This window comes from Syzygium oleosum, unplaced genomic scaffold (genome assembly GCF_021117445.2).
Source record: "Syzygium oleosum isolate NSW1041296 unplaced genomic scaffold, Sole_v2.1 Sole_v2.13, whole genome shotgun sequence".
Taxonomy (NCBI): domain Eukaryota; kingdom Viridiplantae; phylum Streptophyta; class Magnoliopsida; order Myrtales; family Myrtaceae; genus Syzygium; species Syzygium oleosum.
Window position 1 is genome coordinate 2224212 of NW_026607497.1, and position 17313 is coordinate 2241524.

General features: G+C 41.1%; 2 protein-coding genes and 1 long non-coding RNA gene across 6 annotated transcripts; 1 reads left to right on the top strand and 2 right to left on the bottom strand.

The window, feature by feature from the left end:
- The first annotated feature begins 2253 nt into the window (after nucleotides 1–2253).
- On the top strand, nucleotides 2254–8584 carry LOC115681197 (probable bifunctional methylthioribulose-1-phosphate dehydratase/enolase-phosphatase E1). 4 transcript variants are annotated; one of them, XM_030605056.2, is made up of 9 exons: nucleotides 2254–2698; nucleotides 3172–3308; nucleotides 3939–4118; nucleotides 4353–4508; nucleotides 6008–6157; nucleotides 6240–6341; nucleotides 7112–7221; nucleotides 7314–7432; nucleotides 8388–8584. In XM_030605056.2, the coding sequence occupies exons 1-9, from the start codon at nucleotides 2470–2472 to the stop codon at nucleotides 8477–8479; spliced, it is 1275 nt and encodes a 424-aa protein (XP_030460916.1). In that variant the 5' UTR covers nucleotides 2254–2469; the 3' UTR covers nucleotides 8480–8584. The 4 variants fall into 4 exon arrangements, with proteins under 4 accessions (XP_030460916.1, XP_056173349.1, XP_030460919.1 ...); XM_056317374.1 differs by having other exon boundaries at nucleotides 3945–4118; XM_030605059.2 differs by having other exon boundaries at nucleotides 4026–4118.
- LOC130139747 (uncharacterized) lies at nucleotides 7325–8394 on the bottom strand. Its single transcript, XR_008817844.1, has 2 exons — nucleotides 8157–8394; nucleotides 7325–7556 (listed from the first exon to the last, which is right to left on the bottom strand). It is a non-coding gene; the product is annotated as an uncharacterized LOC130139747 (long non-coding RNA).
- A 288-nt stretch (nucleotides 8585–8872) lies between the features above and the next one.
- On the bottom strand, nucleotides 8873–11238 carry LOC115681198 (VQ motif-containing protein 4). The gene has a single exon (XM_030605064.2). It carries the CDS (start codon nucleotides 11170–11172, stop codon nucleotides 10438–10440), a length of 735 nt encoding a protein of 244 aa, XP_030460924.1. The 5' UTR covers nucleotides 11173–11238; the 3' UTR covers nucleotides 8873–10437.
- Nucleotides 11239–17313: the final 6075 nt, after the last annotated feature.

Sequence of the window (17313 nt, forward strand, 5' to 3'; positions counted from 1 at the left end):
GAATTTGGGTTTTCTCTTGGCAATATTTGCAAGTGAAGGGATCGGACTTGTGCTGAATATAATGACAGGCTCGGACTTTGGCTCTTTTTTGGCTTCCCTAGATAAAGGCACTGGGTTCTGCCGTGCGCTCCCAACACCTCTAACCATCTCTTTCTCTCCCCCTTCCCATGGCCGTCGCGACCTTAAACTAAGGTAGTGATGCCATCGACGACTCAATTCATGGTCATCATGGCCGATGGCAACTTCGACAAGGTCATCCGTAGCATCCATCCACGACCTTAATTTGAGGTTGCAATGCCATGAAGGTTGAGGTGTGCACAGATGTGGTTCCTCACTAGCTATTGATCCTTCCTTAATGGCAGGGGCAAGTGGCTTGAGGGCCACTACAATAGGTGGCGGTGCGGAAATATTATGGTGGCTAAGTTAAGAATTAGAGTTAAAATTTCGTGGATTAGCATTGTATAGATGCACAATCCGGCAGAACTTAAGGTGTAAATATGTGATTTTAAAGTGATAAAGTTGTGAAAATTGAGAAACGCTCCCAATATTTTCCATGAATTTATTACATGAAATGAATACTATATTTCAATGAATGCTTTGAAATACACCATTAATACACCTCCAATGCACACCATTCAATGGATGCTTTGCCCCAATGGTCGACCGTTGTGGACAACATTGTTTGACCAAATATATTAATCGACTCACACCAACAATAGATCTCTATTTCATGATTCATAGGCTGTGTTAGATTTGCCTAAGGAACCATTCAATCTAATCAATCCTTCTTCACTCCTACCTCCATAAAGCCCATACGCTGTCGTTTATCACCTTCCCTCCCATCCCTTTTCATCGCTCCCATTTTGGTCGCATGTTCGTATTGGGGACCATCACAATCCCCATCCATTGCATTCGTGGCAGAACAAAACCCATATATAATTCTTTTGGTCCTCAATTATTACAAAGGGTGATGTCATATAATTCATTCGATTCAACCACAAAAACATGGATGGACGACATATACAATTGAAAATGATCGTTTGTATCGCTTAAAAAAATTAGTCAATGAAAAAAAATTTCATTAAATTTTGTGTTTTCCAAATTATTCTTTTTTTGTGAAAAAAACAAGGCCTAAGTGAAGTATTTGTGTCACTAAGGCTCCGTTTGTTTGTGGAAAATATTTTGCTCATTTTTCGACATTTGGTTTGCTAAGGAAAACGAGTCAACGGAAAATCTATATTTAAATTCAGGAAAATGATTTTCTCTTATAAAAATTCGGAAGTCATTTTCCAAAATATGACTAAATATCAACGCTTCACCTAAAATCTCTACGCTTGGGCATGAAAATCCTAATGCTGGTTCTCGGCCCTCGGGACTAGGTCTCTGGCGCTCAAGCCCAGGTCCGTCGATGTAGGGCCATGACCCTAGTGTCAGTGCCCAGATCCTAGCGCCCGTGCCTAGCTCCACTGAGGCCAAGCTCGGGATATAGGTGCCCGTACCCCGGATCGCCTACGCCCGCACCGGGTTCATCGAGGCTGAGCCTAAAGCCTTGATGCCCATGCTCGATGCCCCAACACCCGGCCCCAGGACCATAAAGGCCAAGAGTGAGATCTTGGTACTTGAGCTCGAATCCCCAACACTCGAGCTCGAGTTCACAAAAGCCATGCCTAGGTCCACAAAGGCCATGCTTGGATCCATCAAGGCTTGGCCCGAGACTCGGGCATCCGTGCCCCGATCCCCAACGCCCTAGTCAGGGTCCATCGAGGCCAAACCAAAGACTCTAATGCTCGTACCCGATTCCTTAGCTGCCTATACGCAAATTACTAAGTTTCGAACGGTCTGTCTCTAGAAATATTATATTTTCCACAAAATTAACAAAATAAGAAGCAACATTATTAGGCTTATGGGTCAAGTAGTCCTCGTCCTTCCAAGTCAATATTACGTGTCAATCAATTACAAAATTCAACGTTTATTATAAAATTATCTTTATCATTACAATTTTACAATTTACATTGCTGTCAATGATTGTTATTGGTGTTCGTGCCTTTATAATTTCTTGTCATTTACTTTGTTCTCCAAAATCAACGTAGACCCATATCCATCCGTCCCTACTTTTTAAAGGTATTTCGTCGGCTTTTCAATGAAATTATTATATGTTTTGCCTTTTTCCCACGGAAATCTCCATTTTTCCGAGTGGATAAATGAACCGGTTTTCGATAAAAAAAAATAAAAAATGAACCGGTCCACTTGGCCCAACCAAACCGGGCACGTTGGCTCGGCTTCATCTTCCTCGCCGCTCTTCCTCCGCCCCGACTTCGAGCTTCAGTCGCAACACAAGCGTACGGCAATGGCGTACTGCAACTATCGATGAAAGCACCACCGAACGAGCGAAGCATCCTCGGTTTCATCCTAACACTCGCTCTCCTCCTCCTCTCTCTCTCTCTCTCTCTCTCTCTCTAGAGAACGGCAATGGCGAGTTCACCGGTGGTGGCGCTGAACGGAGCGATGGCCGGACGAGCGTCTCGGGGGTACCTGGAGAGTAAAGCACCGACGAAGACCAGGATTCTGACGTCGGAGCTCTGCCGCCGATTCTGCACCCTTGGATGGGCGTCGAGCAGCGGCGGAAGCATCGCCGTTGAGGTTCGCCGCGACTCCATTCCGAGGTCGAACCGCCTCATTGCCATGGGACGTCGTTCTGGTATTTTTCCCTAATCTGCTCGTTCAGATTACTTCCCCCCTAGTATTTTGCTCCATACCCGCTTGTAGTTGTCTCACTTTCGGAGCTGATTACGTTTGGCGACTGATGATTGTCGTTGAAGTGGAGAGCGTAGTCGTTTGTAGTGCGAATTTTATTTTGTATACCCAAATGTGACAGGAGGATTGACGTCGATGGAAGCTTGAAGCAAGTGAATAGAATGCGTCTAAGTGAAGGAACGGTTACAATCCTGGACGTATAAAGAAGGAATACCGACGAAGGATGTATCGAAATCAAGTCCTTTGGTTTGGATACATGTTATTCGTTGTTAATATTTGGAGTGCTTGCTGTAACTATGGAAGCTTAATTTGGTCTCTATGCGTGTTTTGATTCTGCTTGTATGCTTACAATGAGTGAGATATGGTTTTATGCATTCTTAATTTTACTGTTTGTTTTGCGTGTCTGTATTTCCTTAGGTGTTCGGAAGGAGAGAATAATGCCGGAGTACATGTATGGATTGCCTGCTAATGGATCGATCCCGCCTTTGCCGTCTCCTAAGCCGTACTCTAGTAAACCTCCCAGGTGTATGAGTTGCCTTCCTTTTTCCACGAAGGTAGTTATCGCGTAAAATTTCTGAGACCAAGACATGGACATTACGGCCATTCTTATCATTATTTGGAGCTGAGAATTTGTTCTTTCACATCTCAAGGTCATTATCCTCACTTATGAGAAACTAGGAATGCTTCGGGACTTTTGTCAAATCAGCGCTCAACCATCATCTCACAGATGTTTACCGGCATATGAAACATCTTAGTTTCCTCTTGAAATGTTAATCCACCTCTAAGCATTGACGAGAGCGAAGAACTTTCTCAATTTCTTGTTTTGATGTGTAATGAAAGAAGGCCTTTTGTTATTTTCTCTTAGCGTTTAGCCGGGATCCAATGATCAATTCTAACGCTTCCATGCTATACAATCACTGTACTGTCTGCAGGAATAGAATACTTGTCTGCTTTTCCTATCCTGCCTGCTAAATTAGTTCTGCTACCTCTCTTTTCTGTTGTTTGTTTGTACATATCTTTGCAGTGATGTCACACATGAAATGAATGCAAAATATTGATTTATTGGTGAGCATGGGAGAAGATTTTATGTATACCTCCGGTTGTCGTGTTCTCTCATCCATTAACTTGCCCATAAAGCTTGTGAAACTTTTTGTTACTTCAATTCCGTAGCTAATATCTTTCAGGCCCAGGGGTACCTTTTCCTCTTTAATGATGCTCTTGAACTTCAACATCTGGGCCCAAATAATTTGACTCCAAACCCTGGTCTACAGCAGACTGGCAAAGGAGTCGCAAATTATGCAAATATAAGCACATACGTGAAGGCTGGGGCTCTTTATTCAGATAACCCCACTGATCCATTGCCAGTATGTCTTCCTTCTCTTTTATTAATTTGTTGGATTTTGCATCAAGTTGTAACTTCTTTCAGTGAAGATAATAATCATTTCTTTCTCTGATTTGGAAAATTGCATCGCTCGCCATATATCCTCGTACACCTATTATTCCTTGATTGGCATGACTTTGTATGAATTTTTGTTTCTGCAAATATTCCTTGATTGGGAAAATTGTAGAAATATTTTTAACAGCTCTTTTGCTTGCAGCGCTGCGTTGTTCTAGACATTGAGGGGACCACCACGCCAATATCGTTTGTCACTGATGTTCTCTTCCCATATGCTCGGGATAATGTTGGGAGACATTTGTCTGCGACATTTGAAACTCCAGAGACTCGCGATGACATTAAGTTACTTCGTTCCCAGGTAAGATGCTCATTTCACAATTTTTGGTTTGCTTACATTACTTGTCTGCAAGATGGTTTCAACTTTTAGTTGCTGCTTTACCTTTTCTGCTGCTGAGGGGAATTTTCTCTCACATTTTGAAATGATGAATCCTGTGGATCATTCAGCAGTGGATAGTTTCTCATACCATTCTCAGTGGTCTAGATGATGGGGGACAACTTTAAACAACGGTTGGTAAAAGCACTAGAGCAATGTAGATTGGCATGAATGGTTTAGATATTGAATATTGTTTGAGTTGCTTTGGCAATTGGGCTTTTCTCCCAGTTTCTACGACAATCTTTTAGGATATTCTTCTCTTGGATTATATGTGCTTCTGTAAACCTTGTTTATATCTTGCTTCTATCCCCCATTAGGATGGGTAATGCAATTTGCCTCTGGCTATCTTACTGTGGCCTCAGTGCCCGTGGAAGCACCTTGATCCTTGTCTCAAATTGCGCAGAGGAGAATAAACATTCATCAACTGACAGTAAAGAGCAGAGAGAAAAGAAAGGAAAGAAAAGGAAATACTCTCTGTGCTGAAAAGTGGACATTTAGGAACTGTTTATAAACTCGAGTGTGCAACTGTTTGTTCTAAAAGTTAAACTGTTATAGAATGGCTCGGCACATATTTTATTGTTTAACCCCTCATGCGAAGATCGGTAGGATAACAAATAGTTGAAGCATTCAAAGTCGATACGTGTGGGTTCATAAAATATTGAAATCCAAGCATGCAAAGAAGGACAATTCCTGAATGGGTGAAAGGAAGGTGTGAGAGTCGAACTCAAGTCTCTGGCTTTGACTCGTGTTAAAGTTGATTGTGCAACTTTTGTTATACAAGTCTGAAACAGTTAGAGACTGGCGTGATATACACTTTACATCTGAATAGGTACAATGAACAATAGCGTGAAGGTTGCTTCTTCTCAATGGTCAGAGGCATCTGTGTTTAGATGTCATGGAGATCAGAAGCCTGTGCTCCTCTCATCTTAGATAATGAATGACTATGCCTACAATGAGTTAATTATGGTACTTTCACAGAGGGTATCCTTTCACGTCGTATAAAGATAAACAGAAAAAGGCCACTTGAAGTTTTGAATACATAACAATTGATGATGTTACTATGCAAATGTCAATTAACCACTCTAACAGCAATTTGGCAAGCATGTCTGTTTCGACTTTTGCTTCATGCAAAGTCAGACTTAAGTGGAGCTCAAATAATTACCATATTATTTGGCTGGTAAAATCATAGGGGTTGACAAGCTTGTGGTAGAAGTACAGAAGTGGAACCTGAGAGTGCAAGTAGAAGATTACTCACCATTGTGAAATGATCTTATGCCATGGGCCTTCCTCTGGAATAACCAATTAATAATTGTAATCCAAAGTATTTTTAAAATCAAGAGAGGAACTCTGTTTTGCTGTTGAATAGTCCATTGGAGCCTCAATATTTCTCTCTTTATTCCCAGATTCTTTTGTTTACCTTGTAGGTTGAAGATGATTTAAAACAAGGTGTTCAAGGTGCTGTGCCCATCCCAGCTGATGAGGCAGGGAACGAACAGGTCATGGCAGCTTTAGTTGCTAATGTGGAAGCTATGATAAAAGCTGATCGCAAGATCACTGCCTTAAAGCAATTGCAAGTAGGAATGACAAACTTCTAGACGTGTGCTAAAGTGGAGGCAAGCCTAACTGGCCCTACATAGCTAACACTTTTCCATGCAGGGTCATATTTGGCAGACAGGCTTTGAGAACAATGAATTGGAGGGAGTGGTTTTCGAGGACGTACCAAAGGCTCTCATGAATTGGCACAGTTTGGGCATAAAGGTTTCTTTTTGGTTAACAAGTCAAATCTCTGTTTCCGTCTCTTTCTCGCAAAGCCCTTCTAAGAAAGAAAGTCAGGGCTATTCCGTAGAAAATGCTCATGTGTTTTATTCGTCTTACTTTCATGGACACGCTTAGTTTACAGGATGGCATTTAAAATACAATAAGCGAAGAAAATAGAACATGTTAATTTTTAGTGTGGCTATGTTTCTTAAGTCAAATGGATAAAGTTACTTCAGATCTGTAGATTGTATCAATGTCGTCATTAATGTTAGGAAGGGCTTTTGCTTTATGTTCCCATGACATCACTTTGTTGGAGGACTCTACCATATAGTTTCATCTGCAAGCAGTTAAATATGAACTTATTTTCTGATTTATATGTTTAACTGTGAGGCGAGGGTGTCGAAGAAGTAATTCTGTTATAGATGCTATAGCCCGTCTATAGCCAGTGAGGTCCCGGGTACGACCTGTTGCATACATAAAACAGAAGCAAATTGGTAGTACTTTTTGAAATTTCAGATGACTTAAGCAATGTCATACAAAGTAATTAGCAGTTCTAATTTGATGTTTGAAAAATTATCAAGCTTCTCTCTCTCTCCCTGACACACACACACACACACGAACCACAACACCCCCCAACACACACACACACACACACACACACACACACACACACACACACACACACACACACACACACACACACACACACACACACACACAGAGTTGTCAGCTTGTGAGCTTTATTAGGTATGTTATTTATTGTGCAACAGGTTTATATATATTCCAGTGGTAGCAGGTTGGCACAAAGGCTTATATTTGGCAAAACAAATTATGGTGATTTAAGAAAGTACTTGTGTGGATTTTTTGACACCAATGTTGGGTAATCTTGTAGCTTGACCATTACTCTCTTTAACAGCTTTCAAGTATACTATATATAAATCGGACTCTCTCTCTCTCTCTCTCTCTGTGCAGGAATAAGAAGGAAACACAAAGTTACATTGAGATCTCAGAGTCATTGGGAGTTAATAAGCCTTCGGATGTATTATTTCTTACGGATGTCTATCAAGAAGCTGTTGCTGCCAAGGATGCAGGTAATTAGCTGCATTTAGTGTCACCCTTTCTTGCAATTTCTGACAACACCATTTGCATTTGCCTCCGATTGTCATCTTTTCTCTTTAGTGCTTGGAATCAATCCTTGATCTTTTCATGAAGGCTCTGTTTGGAAAAAGGAGGAAAATGAGAGGACTGAAAGTGGGTGTGTAAAATTGGAGAAATTTTGAAATTATTATGAGAAGAATACTGGGGGAAATTTTCTCTCCCTCCTTGATTTCCAAACATTGCATAAGAGTTTCTAAGATGTCCGAAAGGTGAACATAGTCAAGGAAATTAAATTAATCCTTCATCTTCTGCTTTTTAATCACTAGAACAGACTTGAGCAATCAACTGGGTAGTATGATTAGTCTTTTGAAACCTTGTGATGGCATGCGATTTCCGAATTAAAGTACGAGTCCCAGTTGAACACACCTGAAGAAACTGTTGCTTACCTTTAGGAGGAACAAGAAAGAACGTCTCCTTCAAAGTGACTTTTGCTCCTTACAACCTTTTTTTGTGGAAGATCTAGCTTTGAACTTTTAGGTTGTGAAAAAGATCTTACTCTCTATTCTTGTTTACAATCACTCAAGTACATGTTACCTTCTCCTTTTGAGGCTTCAATTGGTTTTCACCGTCAAATGTCATATAATTTTGAAAAACTGAGGTATACACAGTTGCACTTCTAAAACCTATCAACCTGTTTGTGGAGATTTAGAGCATAACCTGGCAAACCTTTTACATTCTCACGGCATTCTGGTCCATGATTAGCTGTACGTGCAGTCTGGTTTCCTTTACGCACTCACTTTATTGTCCGCCCAAAAATGCTCTGGCACTTTGCTTTGATATCTTTGCATTGGTTATGGGTTTATTTAATCGCTATGACGAAATCTTTCCTGTTGCTGTTGGCATGTTCTTTCTCAATTGGTACTCCATCGACTGTAAATGCTGCTATAGGTTTGGAGGTGCTGATCTCAGTCCGACCAGGAAATGGACCTCTTCCAGAAAATCATGGTTTCAAGACCGTAAGTTCATTCTTGGAAATCTGATAGCACAAGAGGAGTTGTAACTATATCACATGTTTCAAGAATTACTGGCGATTGTCAGTGCAAATATCCAAATAGATGATTAATTATTTTTCTTTGCTGGTGTCATTTTGTTTATCAGCATGTATAGGAGGCCGTTTTTTCAACAGAGAAAAAAAAAAAAAATATATATATATATATATATATATATATATATATATATATATATATATATATGTGTGTGTGTGTGTGTGTGTGTGTGTGTGTGTGTGTGTATAGACACGCACACGCGGCACACACTATTAGTGCTGTGGAAGATTTGCTCTAATTATGTAGTTGTTCACAAACATGGACAGGTCCCTTGAGAAGATGCTCATAACCTCCAAAATTACGCAAAATGAAGCAAACATGGACAAATAGCAAAAGAAGAATTTTAGCTATGTGGAAATACAAAACGAAACTAATCAATGGAAACCTAACAGAGACTGATTAAAAGTGATTAACTTGAAGAACTGGTCCCTACTTGCATTAGCCACATCTCTTGGAAAGAAAACAACGTCAGGTCCAAACTCCTTCCATTATATACAGTCTCAGAATTCATTTCAGCAGTACAGATGTGGAAGGTCACATACATACATACACATGTCATCATCGGTTTACTGGGAAAACAGGAGCGACGCCTCTCGCGAACAATAGATTCATGTCCTAGAGAATGGGGCAGCGAGGACGCTTGGTGCTCGCCAAACACAATCCATTTGCCTTTTGATCTATGCCCCGTGATGAGATCCCAGCATCTCTGTCTATGCAAGACTTGCTGTCCCGTGAAGAGTGTTGACGCCTTCCTCGCATTAATTCGGCCTGTCTGTTGCTGAATTTGCAACGGATTTTTCCTTCTGCACAGTGGCTCTTGACTGCTCCTATGAAATGCCCCATGTGTTGACACTTAGAAAGTGGGCCAAGTCCTGTCCACGAACCTTCCCAGCGAAGCCTTCACTGTACTGAACTGGGAAGCTGACCCGACCCATCATCGATCAGCCTCTGGACCACCGAATCCGATGCATACATACTCACTCCTTCACTCACGGTTCCAGAGATGACATTATCACCTTATCATGATTCATCATGTTTGAATTGAATTTTCAAACATGTCTCCAGACAAAAACCACTTTATCCGGTTGACTTTCTCTCTGACACGCAGTAAAAGCTGGAAAAGAGAGAGCACGGCCAATTTCTTTTCTTTTCCGTGCTTTTTACTTGGAATCTGCTGATCAGAGAGAGAGAGGGAGAGAGTAAATACTAAATGGGGAGTCTCTGTAGATCTCACCGGTCACCCCCCAACGATGCTTTTTTGGTTCATCAAAGTACCGTGTTCGCCTGACAACTCACACATTCTTCCAAACATTTTTAACGTCAACTTGACATATGCTTGGTGCCATTCAAGCACCAGTCACATTCTTTCTATCAAAGACTCCACTGACTTCCGTGTTCTGTGAAAAAAGACTCTGCAAAGAGAGAATTTCTTACCTCAGAGAGAGAGAGAGAGAGAGAGAGAGAGAGAGATGGCTGGATGTTGTATTTGTTGTAGGTGTTATTTGTGCTACTCTGAAAGAAGTGGATCTAGCAGATAAAACTCAAGTGTGCAAATTAAGCAAAAAGATGAAGAAGTAGGGGAACATCAGACAACAGAAATTTGAGGGTGTCTATGAATAGTGAAAGAGAGACTTCCTTTTTTGCCATTTTTTGCTGGGGAACTTGACTTGGTTTTGGAGTCAGGGCTAATGAAGTTGAAGCGAAAGATATTAACTCTCAGTAAATAAAGATCCTCTCTCTCTCTCTCTTTTTTTCCTGAATAGCTTATAGAAGAGTGATCATCAAATTGGACCTACAATTGGAGCATGACCTCCTCAACTCAACCGCATGCGACTGAAAATCACGTTAGGACGTATAATACACAAAGAGACCCCTCCCTCTCCCTCCCCTCTTCACGAGGAGGCGCCGGAGACGCGCGGCGAGGTCACCGGGAACAGCGGCAAGAGCTGCGGCTCGGCGTCCCTCGGCGTGTTCATCGGCGACGGATGCAAGTAGAAGCCCTTCTCGGCTATGGCCCTCTCCTCCTCGGAAGAATTCCCTAGAGAAGGCGAGGACTTGTTGAAAGGGTCTTCATTGAGTGGAGTCACCGGGCTGAGCGCGAGCCGAGGGAAGTCGAGCATGCTCGGCGACAAGATCTCTGGCTTCCTCGGAGAGAACCCGGAATTCGGAGCAAAGCCCGGGATCAGGGTGTTGATCATGAGGCTGTTCTTGAGGCTGTTCCTCCTCTCATAGAGCTTGAACCCTTGTCTCTTGGGAGGAATTGCACTCTTGGAATTACAAGGCGGGAGTGATGGCGGGTCTTGAGGAGAAGTGCTTGCGCTCGGCTGCTTTGAGGCTTGCTTGTTCACGGTCTCGGATGAGCCGGTGAGCATTTGGACCACTTGCTTGAAGTTGGTGGTGTCCGCTTGGACAAAGGTGGTTGGGTAAGGGTTGGTCTCAGATCTGGTGATGGTCTTCGGGGTGAGCGGATGGGGCGTCGTGGGAACCTCCGCCGCAGCGCCTCCATTGCTGCTCATTTGGTGATCACTGCTGGCGCAGTTCTTGTTGCCATTGATGATGCAGCTCGAGGAGGAGCTCATAGGCGGGTGTGGGCTTTCTCTCTCCTGTTGCTTAATGGCAGCCTCCATTGATGATGGGGGGTAGACACAGAGAGAGAGAGAGAGAGAGGGAGGGAGGGAGGGACTGGAGTGGAAGAGAGAATTTAAGTTTGGGTGGAGAAGAAGAGGTGGGATGTTGAAAAACAAGGGCTTTCTTTTGTTTTTGTTGAATGATGATGAGGTGAGGAGAGAGAGAGCGAGAGAGAGAGAGAGAGAGAGAGAGAGAGAGAGAGAGAGTTGCTTATTTGCATTGTTTTGTTCTGTCCTGCCACTTTCCATCCCAAGACTTTTTTTTCTCTTAAATTATGCAAGAATACCAAAACAAATTCATCAGTTAAATAATGTTAACCGACAGATTCCTATCGAACGCTTAAAAAAAGTCCTAATAGCATCACATCGCTCGGTAAATCAATTTAGGTTACGAACCTTAATAATATCTTTCGGCATTCGATAATTTTTTCACTCTCGCGTCTCTCTCTCTCTCTTGAATTTCTTGTGGGTGTGGGGTAGGGATTGATGGGGAAGTGTGATAATGAAGGATGGTGTTTTGGGGATTGAAAAGATGAGAGAGCATTGGTTGTGTTAGGAATTTAGGCTCAAGAGCATATGCGCCCTCCATTATAGAAAAACAAAGGCCTCTTTTCCCTCCTCCTCCTCCTCCTCCTCCGGCTTTGGCCATTTGAATAAAAGACGATACACATATATTTATTATTATTATTATTATATTATTATTATTATTATTCAGTGGGAAAAGCAATCATTAAAAAAAGAGGAACTTATTCTAATGTTGGGTTTGATTGGGGAGCCATTGACCCGATTACCCAAGATCCTAATGGACTCCTGTGCGTACGATGGGATTGGTGATGGGATGATGATGATGATGGCAACGTTTGATCAGAGCTGCACCGTCGATCCTGTCTCCCCTTGGGCGCGTGTGCCCCAGGTCCTCAATCATTTGGCAGCATCGCCCGTTGTTCTTAAGGGCGACTTCTTTGACAAGATTTTCCATCAAAAAACGAACTAGGATTCAACCCAAAAATAAAAAAAGTAAAATTGGTCACTGTAGTTCTTATAAAAGAAAGGTAAGTGGGTTGCAAAAATATTGGCCAATGGGCTAGGTAAAAAGTGTTGCCGCTTTTCATTGGCATGAATCGATCTGTGCACTTATGAAAGGAGAAATCATCAAGTAGATGACAGTTTGGTAGCTCATGAATTAGTCAAGGTATGCTTGATCAAAGCTGACTTAAGGAAGGGTTTTGACTCCTCAAATTGGGATTTCCTCTTGAAAAGTCTCCGATCTATTGGGTTCCTGCTTGTTTCATCAAATTGGGTCAAGCTTTGCATCACTATGCCTAGCTTTCCTGGTCAATATTAATGGATCCTTGGAGGTTTTATTCCCTTGGTGCTTGGGAGTGTGTGGCAATAGGTGATCCTTTGTCTCCCTATCCTCTTGTGATCGCAATGGATGTGTTGTCCGGGATGTTGAATACAGCTGCTCAGGCCGGAATAATTAAGGGTTGTCCTTACTGTTCTAAGATTCAACTCAATCATCTATACATACAAGACTGAAATTTTGAGAGGGGTTATCTACCTGTTAGGTATTCAGGTGTTTCCCTCATCTCCGGGAGGTTAATAGACAAAGATTTTCGTTTTTTTTTTGGTCGAATAACAGACAAATATTACAAGCCACTAGACGATCGAATTACTGCTTGATTTAATTGTTGGACAGTTCAAACGCTCACTTATGCCAGTAGATTGCACTTAATCCGGTTTGTTGATTATATATGGCCTTGATAATTTATGGTGTCATGTCTTCATTCTTCCAAACAATATCATTAAAGTGGTAGAGATAAAAATGCATATCTTTCTTTTGGAAAGACAATATAGATGCCGCAAATGGACTTGTGGAACATTGCTTGCATCTTGAAGTGTGTTTCGAATCTCTAATTTACTCGCGATTACGCGACAACCAAAACTTTAGGAGTCTCTAATTGCTTATCATTGCAATTCATTGATGCCCGGTTGAGAGGTGCAAATAGTTTGCAACCCAAGTAGCCTATATTCTATGCAAAACCTAAGACCATCCATCCTTTCCTTAATCTCCAGCACTAAAGAGACTACTTTGTCCGTGTAGAGTTAATAACAATAACAAGAATCTTAAAAGCGATGTGTTCACATTAATTAAACCCCCATCCAGCCAAACAACAATATGATGCTAAAGAACTTGTCCAAGAATAAAGAATAAAGCTTACGATTATTGTACCCCCATCACCGAATATTATAATTTCAACGGTGTCATTTCATCGTCTTTTAATTTGAGAGAATTTTTTTATGAAAAATCATGTCGCCATACGCATAGAGGTTGAACTAGCGGCGGTAGCATCGACATTTTAGCAACTTTCATGTTGAATATATGCTTTTTTCAGAGCGTTATTCTATATCCACGATCGGGTCGTCAATTCCAATTATATCGTAATTTTTTTTCTGCAAACGGGAGAAAAAAGAGAAGAAAAGGGAAAAAAATAGAATAAAGTTCTCTTCCAAAATAAAATAAATAAATAAAGGAAGGAAGGAGATAGAGGAAAAGAGAGAATAAAATGAGGAAATATGCGGGGGACCAAGTACCCATCGAACGCCATTGCTGCTCCAAAAGCTTCATAAGCGCAATGATTGATGTTCTCTGCATTTCGGAAGTGCTGCAAACTCGCCTGCAAAACACTCATACGAATCACCAAATCGAATTACGCGATTGCAGAGACCAAACTGATGTGAAGCAAAAGGGGATAGACATAATGCGAGGGAGAAAAATTAAGTCGTTGATGACATTTGATTATGGGGGGATCATCCGGAGTGAAAGGGACACGAGAGAATGAAGAGGAAGGAAAAAATGAGAGAGAGATTTGATTATATGGGGGGGTCTTGTCGGGTCTAAATAGCCATCAATGACCACATGACACACATTGTAGCATTGCCCTCCTTCCCATGTTAGATGTTACTGCATGAAAACGATGAGTTGGTCCTTCATCACTCGCCCTTTAGACTTTAATGCCTTCTTGGTCCAAAGGCTCATCGATGTCTCTCTTCTGTCTTCCTTTTCCCTTTTTCTTTTTTGACTTTTTCCTTTCTTCGTTCCTTTCCTTTTTTCCCTTCAAACCCCATTTTTGATGCACTGAGTTTTCTTCGCTCGCCACATCCCTCCTCTTACCCGCTTTCTGGATAATATATGCCATGCACAACGATAGACCTAGCCAATCTTTTTATGTGTCGAAGGGACGGGAAGGCGAAACCCGACGAGCCATTAGGTCCGGTGATGGTGAATGTTTATGCATTTACGAATGAGAAAGTTGGTTTACATTGAACGTTTTGTCCTTCATCCTCTTGCCTAGGGAAAAATCTTTGGAAATAATCGGAAGCTCCGATTTATATTCTTTCATTGGCAGCTGTAATTTTTAATAAAAGAATGCAGTTCATAAATCTTTGTATAGAACACAAGATGACATCGTTGATCTCTTGCCATTATTGACTAGACAGCTGCGGACGCCCCAAAGTTCTATTTCCCTTCATCATCAAAACGGTCAAAGCTAAATCAACTAGCTAATTTGTCGTTCGCATTATGCTTATGCAGGGTAGTGCTAAAGAAGTGCAGTCGCCTAACTTTGAATTTAGACGACAAAATACGTTGCATAGGTAGTAGACGACTATCTTGCCATGATTGATTAGTATGCACACCTCGAGTTTAACCCTAATTTATGAACGGCGACTTGTGTGGCAATTGAGTCACGACAAGACAGGAGATAATGATAAGATATTCAACTTTGTTAGACTTTGAGATTGAGAAGGTGGAGAGAAATTTCCTTCTTCGTCATGAATGTTGAAACATAAGGAAAAATGGAAAAGCAAATAAAGAAAAGAAAACTCGTGGTCGTCACAAGCATTGTGTCTTTGGCCGGCTTGACCGAGCATGTGAATTTAGGTTAATTCTTGTTGCGTGAATGGTTGGCCACCGATGTGTTTCGAGGATGATTCCTTACTTCGCAACTTATGCATTGCTAACTCGGTACTTTGTAGGGTCCGCGTTCCAATCTCGAATTATTTAAACGCAATAACCGCGTCAAGTACTAGTTTTACCCATGACTTCGCTACTCGGATCATTTAATTGAAATTCGTCAATCCAGAAAAAAAAAAATATTACCCAATCTCCAATTCCAACGGTTAATGATGCGCAAAAGTACGATGATATTGGGCTGCACGACTCTTTTGTGCGGATCATTATTACCCATACCTCTCTTGGACATTGTATTGCGAAAATGTCATAGGGATTTATAGTTTATGAGGCGCCGAGAGCATTGCCAAGTACATGCATGCATCTGTCTCTCGAGGGTATAAATCCTCTTAATTTAAAAAGGTGATTAATGGTATGAACATTATTAACTTAAGCTAGTTTTCCTCACAGTTTAATTGAGTTGCTTGTTTTACATACGTGGTGGATGCAAGTAACTCAAGTAGGCTAATTATTATTAAGGACATATACTTCTTGATTGGAAGATAAGTACAGAAAGGATAGAGGAGTCTTTCTAAATTAGAGTTATATCAAATCATCTCTGCTGTGAAAACGACGTGGTTTATCTAGAGAAAAGATCACACCAACTACATCATAATAATAAATATTATCATTATTTGACCAAAAAAAATTATTATCATTATTAGTAATTTGTGTGTGGAAATCAAAGCATTTTCATGTTGGTGGGTTTGAAGAGACGTCCATCAGCAGGTGATTTTTTTTCTAGATGAGTGAATGCTTTGGTTGGACTTTGAGAACTAATCCGGTTGGGGAGTGAGAACAAGAAGGACCTTGACTAAACTTGCGTAAACCTATCATCCACCCTCATTTAATTTACGATGCATGCAGTGAAGGATTTATAGCAGTCAAAGCTGCATGGCCCTACCCTAGAGACTTTCTTGAACTCAGATAAGATGATATGTACATGAGAGTCAAATGGTCCGGAATAAACAACATGAATTTGTTGAATTTAGTGTCGCCTGGAATTGTTGAATTTGGAGCTTTTTTTTCGTGATATGCGTACGCAACATATTGAAAATCTCGATAATTTTGATTGAATATGCTCAACAAATGTCCATTGTTAAGAAAGCCTGCCCCGAAAATAGCCTGAAGGTCCAGAAATATAAGAAACATAACCATTGATTAATGGGTACGGCAGTACCTCCCTCAATATGGCTTTGTCACATGTCGTTTTTGAGTATCGATCCTCCCGTTTGCCAGGTATGTTAGTTTATATTTGCCTCATCATTTTTTTGATCGATCCTCCCGTTTGCCAGGCATGTTAGTTTATATTTGCCTCATCATTTTTTTGACGTGGAACCCATCATTTGCTTTTGTTTATCTCCTAATAACTAGCTACAGAACCCTAACCCTATTGCCCAATGACCAGCAGCATGTAGACATTAAAGTAAAGTTGGTAGTGAGTAGAGGGCAGGTATCAAGTAAAATTTATTAATAACATAGACTAAAAATTTGTTTTGTTTGACCGACTGCTGGTAGGAGGCTGTTACTTTCAGAAAATGACAACAGTTTTACGTACCTAATTCGAGCTACTTCATCTGCAGATTTATCTGTACAGACAGGGATATAGCAGCAAATTCTTAGTCAATGGATACTACACCTAAAGGCGCACTTCAAGGTAGTGATATGTCGTCAGCTTGTATGTTTTACGTCAAGAGAAACTATAACTAAATTCGTGTGGAGATTGGAATAAAAAAAAGAAGTTCAGTGGTTACAAACATGTATCGACATAGATATTCAAGCGAGCCGTAGATCAATTACGCTTGTTTATGAGAGTTCCAGATGCCCGGTTAAGATAGAGTAGAGAAGTATTTACTTATGAACCAGGACATAAAAACTTTAGGTCAAGCTTTTTTATTAGTATATCCAGATGAGCACGCTAGAGCTACGACCATAATCAAAGGGGAAATGAACCGGCACTGGGAGTTCCCACCTACTCATGGCGCAGCAAAAGTTGAAAAAATATCTTTGAATGCTTCAAGAAGATGTGCCAATTCATTTTCTTTAAAAAAAGAACCCAATTAAGTTGACTAGAGGTCCCTGGGATTGAGGGACATTGACCTCGAGTACGAAGAGCTGATAATAAGATA

What these genes read in the sequence shown, in the direction of transcription:
- LOC115681197 (XM_030605056.2), top strand. Translation starts at nt 2,470, where the DNA reads ATGGCGAGTTCACCGGTGGTGGCGCTGAACGGAGCGATGGCCGGACGA. An exon ending in CTGCCTTAAAGCAATTGCAA is followed by an intron (nt 6,158 to 6,239) that starts GTAGGAATGACA and finishes TTTTCCATGCAG; the next exon opens with GGTCATATTTGGCAGACAGG. An exon ending in TGTTGCTGCCAAGGATGCAG is followed by an intron (nt 7,433 to 8,387) that starts GTAATTAGCTGC and finishes ATGCTGCTATAG; the next exon opens with GTTTGGAGGTGCTGATCTCA.
- LOC115681198 (XM_030605064.2), bottom strand. Translation starts at nt 11,172, where the DNA reads ATGGAGGCTGCCATTAAGCAACAGGAGAGAGAAAGCCCACACCCGCCT.